This window comes from Anopheles funestus, chromosome 2RL (genome assembly GCF_943734845.2).
Source record: "Anopheles funestus chromosome 2RL, idAnoFuneDA-416_04, whole genome shotgun sequence".
In the NCBI taxonomy this organism is placed as follows: domain Eukaryota; kingdom Metazoa; phylum Arthropoda; class Insecta; order Diptera; family Culicidae; genus Anopheles; species Anopheles funestus.
The window spans coordinates 44,353,253-44,365,740 of record NC_064598.1 but is presented as its reverse complement, the minus strand read 5'-3'; the positions used below and the strand labels follow the sequence as shown (position 1 = coordinate 44,365,740).

Sequence of the window (12,488 nt, the reverse complement as noted above, 5' to 3'; positions counted from 1 at the left end):
TGCTCTCGTTGTGTATTTTCTGTGCACTGTTTGCTGCGTGGGTTAGTTTGGGCGTGTATGCATGTGTGTACAGACGGCATGATAGGCATTTTACGATTCGAGAACAATCAGTATGTTCCACTTGTCAGTAATGCGAGCACGATAGCTCGATGAATGTGAAGGGGAAAGAACAGGAACCAGAGATTCCCGTGGGGGCATCCATGTCTTTAAAGCCTTTTTGCCGCCATTATGTATAGCCATCGTTCGCAAGTTAGAACGCTTACCATCCGGGGTTGAAAGAAGAATAAATCACATATAGGCAAAGCGTGCGACAACTTTTACCTGTATTGTACTAGATGAGCTTTTGCTTGTGAATTGTTTTGGGCCCAAAAGCTGTAGTTTCGCGCCCGCCTGTGTATTATCTCGGTGGAAACGGATTATGTGAACCGGTAGAAAGAAGAAGTCAGTGCTCTGCGAACGTTTCTCGTAGTCTCTGGTAATTCTGTTGCCGACGATTGCCGCAATAGACTCGGTAGTATTGGGCGTGGCAGAGATGCTTCAATTTTAATCACATTAGAACGGTAGATTAACAATCAAAACAATCGAACATAATGGAGAAAGGGAAGGATACGGATAAGTGCGTTAATATTTGTGTGTAGAAAGTGCCATTTTGGTGTCGATACATGTGTTCAGCTTAAGAAAATCATATTTTTTGTATTACATATCAAAAATAACATTACAAAGAGAATCTTTAAAGATGCATCAACCATTTCGTATGGTTATGCTGTTATTATATTGTATTATATGTTATTTTCCTTTCATTTTCGTTATAATATGTGTTTATGCATTACACGATTAAACCATGCCATTTCAGAGTAAACAACCAGGCGCCTCCATTGAAGTGTGTGTTGGTTAGGCGCAGACATGGCAAACGCAAAGAAAATATGCAATGTTGAATCCAAAAGAAAAATTTCAAGCTACTTTTATGTTTAATTTCTCATTCAAGTCTATCAGAAACATTATGTTACATTTAGGTTTTTTTCTCTTCCAGCCGCACTTTAATGAGCATCCGGTTTCTACGTTAAAAGCATCTTGTTAAGCTAATTTGAGGATATTTTTTTCACTTCCTTGTTTTCTCTATTTCCCAGGGTATCGTATCTCGTATGAAACGCTAGTAAGCCGTTGCAGATACTTTTAAATCTAATTTGTCTTATTCTTTTAAATTAAAACAATCGCCAATTCCCATGCAAAATACAATCGTTTTCCTATTTTATAAAGTGCCATATGCTTCTTACTGCAATTTTAATTATATTTACGATCATTTAAAGTTACACTGATATGCGTAACGATGTTTATAAAGTTGAAGAAAACTTGTTGTGGCATGTAACAATTCGAAACCATCTTTAGCAAGCTTTACCGTAAAATATTCCACTGTCATTCAATTGCCCCTGAGAGAACTGCTGCATGACCCTGGTGTGAGACAAGACACCATCTACACAACAGACACAAGCTGTCTGAGAAAAAGAGCCGTGTGCGGAAAGGAAAGTAGAGAAACTTACTCCGACAGCGATAGAAGAAATCATGTGGAGATTGAACTTTTACGACATTCAGAACTCTACCGGGCAACGTCTTAACACATACGAGAAGATGTCGCTGAATAGTGTAGACCGAGAAGCCTTTCATAGCATTCGCCTCTACTCTGTCAGGACGTTTTGGAAGGTTTCAAGTGCTACTGCAGTAAGAAAAAATTGTCTCATTTCTTTTGCTTGCCATATTATCCAATTCTTATTTGAGTTTTTTTTGCTTTTCTGCAATACTTTTATGTTTTATTGCTTATTAAGAGTTAATTTAACTTTATTAAGCTATGTCTGTTATTGTTAATGCTTGTATAAAACCATTTTAGGATGTTGTATGTACTCTACGCATTCAACTCATGTGGAGCTTTCTTGCCAACCGGTAGATATTTGTGATATAGTCACGCATCAGGATTGTTTACGTGAGTTTTAGAGTAAAAGAGAATGTTGCAAATATTCCAATGATAGAACACGGAGTGAATAACACGGTTGTGATAGCGATGGAAGAGAAATTCCACGTCGAAAGAGAAGAATGGTGGTTAAGGGGGTTATGTGGAAAACATTGGAATGACATTGTGGCGCCTCATTTGATGCTGCGTTGTTGTGTTGTTGTCCTTGCTTATTGCTGCTGCTTCGTATGTTCACTCTTACGTTTACATACACATGGCAGAGGGGGAGGTGTACTTCTCGACACTATCGGTGAGGGGTAACAATGTAGGCTTATGTTGTATGGTGCCCCTGGCCACACTGGGTAGTGTACTGTGAGTAAGTAAGCGCATTGGAGAGAAAAAAAAATCAAAACTATCGGTAGCCGGACAGAGAGCTTTGCGTGTAACACACGACTCGCAACCACACCGGATAAACAAAAGCGAGATGCCAAACATGCGCCTAGAACCAACTACTGGCCCCACTAACTTCACTTCCGTTGTTGCGGACACCTTCCTCCCCCTTTCCACACACACCCCTTTCGCATTTCCTCCACATCCATTTGTGTGTGTGTGTGTGCGTTCGGCGTTTTTGCAGCATTTACAGCACTTGTGGTTTTTGCCTTGTTTTTGGTTCCAATTCTACTTTCGTGTCCTTTAATCATCCCTGTAATCAGGCTCCAGCACTTCGGGCCAATATCGTTACACCCCACAGATCCACAACACCGAAGAGTTCTTCTCGGTGGCCATACTACCGCAGTGTGTGTTCGCACCATCACACGCTTTGCACCATGAGTGGAGTGTAAAAGGAAAGCGCCCGAAGTGAGTAGAGGGAACGAAGAGGATACATGAAGGTCGACTGGAAAGTTATCCGTGCTCTTGATGCTTGTTTGCTGACAGCAATTTCTATTTGATGTTCTATTTGTATGTTGAACATTCGATGGAATTGTGAAACATGTAGTGAAACATGAACACTGGAATGAATAAATGATATTTGCGTTGGTCTAACTCTCGCACGATTGAAATAAATTGCGGAAATAAAATACTGTTAAATATTTCAATAATATCTTTAGACATGGAAAAACTGCATTTTAAAGCTTTATTCTGTTCTGTTTCCTTACTTTTTTTTACCTTCGCTAGTAACCATTGCATCGCCCCGCTTCTGCGTTCCTTTATCGTTCGAGTTGTCTAATTCAATTCGTTCATCGTCCTCAAAGGAATGCTGATTCAAAACGAGCACAAGCAACTAAAAAAAAGTGTTCGTCCGGCCAGTAAACGACATTTCCCGCGAGTTCACTATCTCTCTCTCCACCTGTTGCGCGCACGTATCCCGACGAGAGATATAGGACCAACCGGCATGAATGAGAATAACCCCTAGAAAGGATTTTATTCCACCGGGGGAAAACGAATGGGACGTCGCTCTGCCGCTTTGTTCACGTTTATTTACTCTGTCCCACACCCCCTTGCCGGGTGGTCCATCGGTAGCAGTAACTTCAGCTACTATTACTACCACCACAATCACGCCAGAGCATCCTTTTATCCTTTCAATATACTTACACGCGTGCAGCACCGGTGAAAGCTATCACACACATTCGCACATCCGGTAGTAGTCGTCGGGGTTCTCGTTCGTTTTGCCTAGTGGCTGTTGATATGGGAGCGAACAGTTTTGCAATGCATGTATCCTGCTGGTGGAAACACGGGGAATGATGTTCCACTATCCCAGTGGTTGGTAAACTTTTTGAAGCGATGAGGCAAAAAAATCATCATAAAATAAATTATTTGTTTAAATTTAGCGTACGTTATATATTATTTTCGAAAATTGTTACCAAATTTAATAATCTGTTTAGGTATTAAAAAAAATATTTTAGATGTACAAAAAACCTTTTTTTATTGTAAAATGATCAAAATGGAAATTCTCTCTTGTTGGCTTTAAGGACCTCTAAGGTCACGTCGGCCATTTCTGGCTTACTAGAATTATTTTTATCGCGTAGCCGGATAGTCAGACCTTGCTACAGGTTATTTAAATATTATTTAGAAAAGTATATTATATAACGATTTATTTATTTCTATGCAGCTTATTGATTACATAGAACTAATAATTACACAAATTATTTATCAAGTTATAGATCGTTTTACATCTTTTAGAATATGTTATCAAACATGTTGTATAGATCAAGCCAAAAGGTAACCAGGATAGCCAAGTGGAATTAAATTTAGAAAGTTATTCAATTCATTCTGATATTCTTATATCAGATTCTCAAGAAAAGTCAACAATTTGTAGCATTTATTCGACTATTCTCTTAAATCAAATTCAGCAACAATTGATGGTAAAATTTAAACATGTTTAGTATGAGATGCAGCTCGCAAGTCGAACTTTGCCGACCACTGCACAATCCCAATGGAACGTAGCACAAGACAAGCTGTCAATGGCCGTGTTCTGAAGTTACCCCCCAATGCCAGAGAGACTGCACAGTACTACAGGGAATGGAAAAAGAGAAGGAAATATTGTATTTAAACGCATTTGTTTTCGTATATATGTGTGTGCCTGGGTTCGTGCTGCTGGAAAGTTTTCTGGTTTGTTTTTCATTTTCACATTTAAAGCATTCGGCTTGAAAGGGCTGCCTGCTTTTCCTGAGTTTTTTAAAGTCGTTTCACATGTGTGTGTGTGTGGGGAACATTTGATGTGCTTCTGTTTTTCCATCATTGGGAGGAAATTTTGGGTCATGACGACGTGGGAAAATCCTGATAAGAGGGAACCCATTCAGTAGAAAGGCTAATGCGTGACGACACGTAAAAAGCCCTTAACACACGGGGCTGTGAGTGGAGGATGAAGGATTGACGAAGGCGATGGTTGGTTTCTTGCGTCATTCTGTCGTATTTCTACTGTGTTATAGTATATCACGTGTTAGTGAGTGATTAACTGTGGATGAACAGATAACATTTTTCCCCACGACCTCCACGACTCCGTGGGTCCTTTGCTTACCTCTTGGAAAAAGGGTGAAAGATGCTTTTGCTTAGGGAAGAGTGTGGAAGGGATGCGTTGCCAGAAATCTGCTTGTTTGCGGCCAAAGAGGCGACAGGAACGGTTGCTTTTATTGAGTTTGCTAAATACGACAACCTTTTCGTGTGTTATTTCGTCCATTCATCCATTCATGCATGTAGCGGACGATTTTCATCAAAGCGGTGGATATCGTTTTTGAGTCGCTTTTCAAATGTATTTAAATGGTTTTAAGCTTCTTTTTTAGTCAATATATGCATAAGCGTTTGTCAAAGCTAAGTTTTATTTTAAATTACATTGAACAACAATTTTAGAAAAATGTTAAAAAATATGTCTTATAAGCCTATCTTCCAATGTTATAAATATTCGTTTTTACTGTTTGATTTAATGATAACCAGCGTTCTGTGATGTAAGAAGCAGTGATTCGTTTTCACTTAAGAAAAATTTTCCGAAACAAAATTGTTTAATGTCACGTATTTTCTTAAGATGTTTTGCCCATTTAGCCAATATTCCTTAATAAACTGATAAGAATGCATAGTCATTTAGTTGATCTTGTTTGTTGTAATGAGATCCTTCGAGATTTTCCGTAAATTCGTGATCTTTGGTGTAACTACCAGAATGCTAAGATCCCCCAGACTATGAAACCAACATCCCATTTTCACCTTACGGGTGGTATGAAGTCATGTTAGATATTATCACAAAAATAAAAAAAAATAATAACTTTGTTTGGAAGACTATATAAAATAGTTCCTGTAAACTTTCTACTACTACACATACTAAATAAAATGTTAGTATCCAGTTTCCCAAACCGAAGAAAGCTGACGTTAGTTTCAGTTCCAATCCACCCACGGATGCACTTGCAAAGGCGGCCCAATTTTGTGAAATACACTTGTCATTGTTTTCTCTCAGGCAGGAGGAGTAAAACAAAACAACAACAAAAAGATAGCATAGCTATCGGGTTTAGCAGAAGTTATTATGTTCCTACCATTTTTATGTTATTCAAGAGTCCGGCTTTTTTGACGTCTTTCGCGGTCGACGTCATAGCGATCGAACCGTTAGGCAGCAGCCAACATTCCAAACAACTGCCGTATAACACAAATCTTTCGGACATTTGTTCTCAAGCTGTTCGGTTCTGTCTAGTGGAAGACTTTTTGTGTGCCTTTCTTCTAGCTTACGGTGGACTTCATGTAAAAATCGTTCGCGCTCCATTCTCCGATTTGTGCATTGAGAAAAATGGGAAATCCCCATCAGCTCATGCCCCCCACCCCTCCCATCGCGCTAGTGGTAGTATCTTGTTCAGTTCAGTTCGTGTCAGAAGTTATGACTTCACGGGACGATCGGTTCCCGTTCATTCTGCTTACGCCTTAACGATGGAATTCGTCCATTCTGTGCGGGGGAGAAGGAAAAAAATCAACTCATTTTTTCTTCTCCCAGTGTTTTTTTTCTAGTAGTTGTTGAAAGATAGTCAAATGTAAGAGGTTAAAGCACTGGTTCGGAAGCATACCAAATGCAGAAATTTTAAGCTATAATAATCATAAAAAAAATCATCTTCTCTCTGTGGTCATGTAGCCGACGCTGACTGCTGCACCTTTCTGGACATGACTTGCATTGTTGGGGGATGATGGCTATTTGCAGTCTCTTTTTGTTATATTAATTTCTGTTAAACTCAGCCGGCGCATAGCGTCACGTTTTGTGTCTCGGGCGGCTTTTATTGGAAGGAGAGGCGCACTGCAACAATGTCAACGAAGCCTCGCATAATTGTCCTTGGGTCAGTGCAAGCTGTGCAAATATTTCAGCCCTTCAGGTCGGAAACGATTGCTAGTTGATGCATAAATGTGGAAGCAACAGCATAAAACACTCATTTTTTTTGTTATTGTTTTGTAAAAGAATAAAATTAAAGAACAAAATAACTATCGATTCATTCCGGGCCCTACCTTTTCACTTTCATGGCGAGCTTTAGAAGGAATTGTTTCTTTTGTGTTGCCCGATTCTTTGTTGGAGTTTAATTTTAAGCCCGTTTAGGTAATAAATTTCTCCAGGTAGGAGATGTATTTTTTTTTTTTTTATTCGTGAGGCATACCTTCATTAGTTAAAACGAGTAAATTGTTTTTCACTCTCGTTGAGGGCGTGGGTTCGGTGGGTTTTGCTGCGAGTTTACTGGAGCCATTCATCCGGTCGCACAGCTTCCAATTGCATTTTCCCGATGGTTATACGTGACGGACGTCGACGTCAATGTGACAGTGACCGACGAGGAATGACTCACGACGGTGGTGGGTCGCCGCTGCCATAAATGAGTGATTTGCAACGAAATGTATTTTTTTTTCTTCTGCATTCTCTACTCCATGCGCCATCACACGAACGTTCGTTAGTGTGAACATCCGCCGGAACATCCTTCGGTATTTCCTTTCGGGAAATTAAAATAACAAATAGAGTGAAACCATCGAGCGCGCGCCATGAGCTTGGGGTGGTGGAGGGCATTTGAATGTGGAATCGTTCCTGTGGGTGAGGCTTTTTGGAGAGCTCTTATTCACAGTGCCATTGCTGAGATAACTGGATAACTGGCGGCTATGTGGAATGAAACAAAACAAAAAAAAGCCTCCCAAAAGGCTGTCTTCTAAAGGTTGGTCGGGATGATGGTATGTGTCGATGGTCCTGCATGAAAGCGTTGAGCGTATCCGCTAACCCGTAATTGCTCTGCGGTAATGAAAAATAAAAAGACAAAACGCGTGCCCAGTGGAAAGCTTCCGGATCGGAAAGATGGAAAACTCTTCAGAGCTTCGGAGAATTTCTCACTTCCGTGTTGCGGTGCGTATCAAAGGGCGCCCGTGTACCCGTCATCGCTAATTTCTCATCGAGATTTTATCCGAGCGTCGTTGATATCACTTATCACTCTCTGGACTGTGGTCGGGTTTTTATTTTTGCCTGGCGGGCAAGCGTTGATTGAGCAGGCGAAATGAATGAATCGAGTAAAGAATATCATTAGGCGGATGAATAGGCTTTGTTTTATTTTATTGCTTTAATTTGCAAAGCTCCTCCTCGTTATAATGAAAAAAAAGGATCGTACATCGAGACTCTCGGATGCGGAAGGTTTTATTTTGCTTTTGACTTATTATATTAGGACTTATTCAACTATGGAGCATATATGGTATACGGTGAAGAGTGAGATCAATTGTTGTTGAAGCAGTGCAATTAGTACACAAAACAAATATCTCATTATCTGTGATAAATTGATAATTAAAGCACTTGAACCAGCTGGTCACGATATTTAAGTTTCCTTTTTTCTCAACGTTTTGTTTTCTTCTCTTTCAATCCCACCCACAGACCACCTTCAAGGACTTTCCCAGCCCGGACATTGCCAGATCGCTGACGGGGCCAGATATCCTGCAAAAGCATTCCATCAACTCGTTGCTGCTGGAGCACAATGAGATCATCTCCCGGGGATTGCCGTCACCGATCGAAGGTAAATGATGGTACACATTTAAATATACGTACGTACGGCAAAAGAAAGCAGCGGAATGCTTCTTGGAGTTTTTTTTTTGTTTTTGTTGTGCGTGTGATGTCTTGATTTTTCAAGAATGGACAATTGTTATGATAAAGCATTGTTGTTGTAAGCACTGGTTGTTCAAATAAATGGTTGAAGTGTTTGAATGCTAAAAGCTGTTTCGGTTTCACCTGCATCCACGACAGATTCCCTTATCTGTTTCGTCCTTGGGTGAGTAGCAGCGTGTGACAATGCTGCTTCCTGCGTCGGACTGCGATTATAAAAACAAAAGCCTAGCGTATCTTTGGATTCTCCAAACTTACCTCCCCACACTGGTGTGTGTGTGTGTGTGCAGTAAACGCGGAGCGGGGTGTAGGCCTTTTCAAGTGCAATTGTATGCCTTTCCACCATCAACAATTGTGCATGTGATGGGAGGGAGAAAGTCAAGCGAGAAAAACCCCGCCATACGCGCGATATTGTTTCCAACCATGTAAAGGATTCTGTGGTCCCATGGGGGAAGAAAAAGCTAACTGACAGTCAAATAATAGGTTGGAACACAACGAGGATATGTCGAGAGTTAAGCATCGAGCACAGACCCATAGGTTGCTGGAGAAAGAAAAGTTGCCTTTTTTTAAGACTTGACTGTCTCACAACGCGGCGGCTTTCGTGTAAAGACGATGACCGAGACGATGGGGCACACACGGCGGTGGTGGAATTGTGTTTCTTTTCTACCTTCACCGTGCTTTCGGTCCGCCGCGGAATTGTGTATTGCGCCAGGGACGAGTCGATTTTATTATTCATGAAAATGCCTGTGCCACCACATTTATCTCCGTTTAGCGTCGAACGATATTCTAAGCTGCCAGTGATGTTGTTAGAGGTCTCTGCCGCTGCTATATGTGTGCGCGCACCCGGCATGACTCACAAAAGGTCCACTTTCGCATCTCTGTGAAAGAGCTTCACTGGACAAAAGAAGGAAAAGAATACATGACGACACACCATCCTTCTTTACGTCCGCATTATTTTGCAGGAATGAGTATGTGACTTAGTGTTTTAGCCTTCCATACCAACTCTGGTTGCTGGCTACAGTTTTCACTGCACACACACGCGCGCACACGCATACTGTCTTGTACTCGACCAATACGCAAGATGTTACTAAAGGAGTTCAGAAAAAATACGCCAAGGATAGGTTGGCAAGCAGCGAGCGATTTCTTCAGCAATTGTCCCCGGATGAATTGGATTCGATCTTTCAGTGCGCTGGAATGCTGTGATAGTTTCCTTCAAGGTCGGGAAAAATATGGATATGATAGTAGGAGGGTTTTGGAGTCGCACCTAAGCGTTGGGCCATTCCAAGGTTTGTAGATTTTTGAAGTTGTTTGAGATTTAGCAACAACTACATTTCAGGTCAATTGTAAATCTCTCTACGATACTAACGAAAGGCTGTTATTGATTCAGTTTGACCTTAGTTAATATGCATCTCGGCATCAATATTTCTGTATGGCTAGAATGTGTATTTTCATACGAGTTTTCCAACCATTTTACCTTTGTGTTCTCATTTTTTTCCCATGAGATAGCATGAATTTATGAAACACTTCATATGTAGCAGCTATGAGAAGATTAAGCGAAATTATAAAATGTTAAGATTGTCGACACGCAGACGCGACACCAGAAAACGCAAATTGCGTCGTTGATGTTGTGAAATGTTTTGTTAACGTTGTCGGTTGTTTTATATGCATCCACAGTCTGCGTGTGTTTAGTAGCGGCTTGTTCATTATTTATTTGTCGCTAATGAAATGCAGCAAGTCATTAACAGTTTGGTTCTTCTTTCGATGACTATCTTCTCCACCAAAACGAATTTTGGTTGTTTGTCTTTAGAGTGTTTAGCCGTTGTTTCTTACGCAAAAAAGTTGTATTTATTTTTTATTGAATACTATTGAATATGCTTCCTTTAAATTATATGTTTTTTCAGGTTGTTAAAAGCTCATCCTTTTGGTAGGAGAAATGAGGTACAGATGAGGTTTGTTTTACGGGTTCTTCGGTGTGTTAGAATAAATACCGAGGAATGAGACTGTGGAATTAATCGGCTCTATATGATAGAAATGAAATAACGGGGAGTGATTTCAAAAATGTCTTTGGTTTTACTTTTATGATAAAATTTTTACTAAAGCGCAATTACCTTTTACTTTCTGTATTCGATACCAAGTTGGTATCACATTAATGGCGCTTTGTTCGGCAATTGTTAGAGTATATTTTTGTATGAACATGAGCTGAGGAAAATCTTTGTTATGTTACGTTGGGTAAAGCATACATTATAATTATAACACAGTCTCGAGCACGCTGTTGTTTGTTTGTATGGTTTAAAAAGACTTTGATCACAAGGGAATTCTTTCGTCTCTGATAGAGGTAAAGCACGTGCGTACACGACGACACACGACGCATGTACCATCAGTTAGCCGTTCATTGAGCATAAATTATGCTACAATATTTCATTCGTACGGATGTGAAGCACTTTTCACACATCTTCCCCTAGTAGTGGCGTGTGCATTACGATGGGCTGGACTTGCACACGCTGCTGGTCAAAACAATCTTTATCCGCGGCAGTGGACCGGCACATATGTAACCGTTACAAGTAAAGCATAATAATAGACGATGGAGACTTATGCGTCTACGAATCGAACATATCAAATCGAAATAGTGTTTCTAAAATAGTTAGTTCAAGAATAGGTAGCTCTAGTACGTAAACCATAATGAATCTAAATTTAAATTCCTTAGCAGTAATAAATTATATTGTTTTTGCATTTTCTCACAAGAGGGAATTAATTTGCTTATTTGTAGATTCTTCATGTGACATACATGAATCTTTGGGTTTTTTTTTACATATTTTTCGTTATATTACCAATCGGTTTGCATTAGTCAGTTGCAAAAATCAATTAGCATTATGGTCAAAATATAGTATGGTACGTAAGAAGATACTTAGGGAAATGGGAAAGTATCTTCACATTAAATCAAACGTTGCATGTGAGTTCCTGTTGTTTTTGCGCCCAGTTTTCTATTCGTAACGGGAATTCAGTCAGTGGTTTCTTCAGTTAGTGTGCCCTGTTCTGTCCCTTTACCCCTTTATTCCAAGAGGGAAAAGAATCAAAAGTGCGTTAATTGGTCTGACAGCATAAGTTACGCTTCGTCGCATTAGCTCGGTAATTGACTCTTGCTGCATTGATTTTAGAAGGTGGAAAAGCATAACACAAACCAAAGCTAAGATGAAAGATACTATCGCATACTGAAATTTGTATGATTTGTTAAACTTTTCTTTCCACAAACTGTGGTTTCACCCTATAATAAGTATAGATAGTGTATTAGTTAGTGTGCGGTGGAATGTCTTATCTTTAAGATCAATTTGTTGCGAAGCTTGTGACCGCTCGGTCCAACAATCCCTACTGTGGCACTTGGCTTCAAACATTTATAACGCTTGACTGCAGCAAAGGGCAACGAGAAAGAGAGCCAATGAAATAGTGCCACATTTGGAGATAGTTCAGGGGGGTTGGACTCGGCTGGACACATACTCGTTGTTGGAAGGAAAATCTCTCACTGGTGATGGATTTCACGCGTTGTTGATTATTCATATCAACACGCTGCGTAAAAGGTTAATTCGCCTACGAAAAAAGCCTTTTAATGTGTGCGCGAAGAAGAAAGGGGTCTGTGTCAGTCAAGGCAGTACGTGAGGATGATCGTTGCTTGATGATTGCCTTTAAAAAAAAAGTTCCTCCAAATGAGAGAGGTCGGCCACAGGTTTTTATATGTTATAATTTGGTCCGTTTCGTTTTTTTTTCTCGTTTTCTAACGCCCAAATTTACAGTTGTTTCATAAATATTTGTGAAAGCTTGACACGGGGCCATGATCTTTCGCGATCAAGCTTTTCACGTGCATCGGTTTAACGAGAGAAAAGAGTATTTTGGTGATATATGCTGTTACGTTTTGATGCTGGGGTGAAACGGGTTATTTTTGTTGTGTCTAGCTGCGTCTGTTGTGTCTATGGT

At 40.1% G+C, this 12,488-nt stretch overlaps 1 protein-coding gene across 14 annotated transcripts in view; it reads left to right on the top strand.

The window, feature by feature from the left end:
- Positions 1-12,488, top strand: part of LOC125760457 (serine-rich adhesin for platelets) — a 33,682-nt gene that overhangs the window by 9,355 nt on the left and 11,839 nt on the right. For all 14 annotated transcript variants that reach the window (XM_049420613.1, XM_049420610.1, XM_049420601.1 and 11 more), the window contains one exon: positions 8,298-8,436. In XM_049420613.1, coding sequence (XP_049276570.1) covers positions 8,298-8,436 — 139 coding nt within the window. The remainder of the gene's footprint in view (positions 1-8,297; positions 8,437-12,488) is intronic.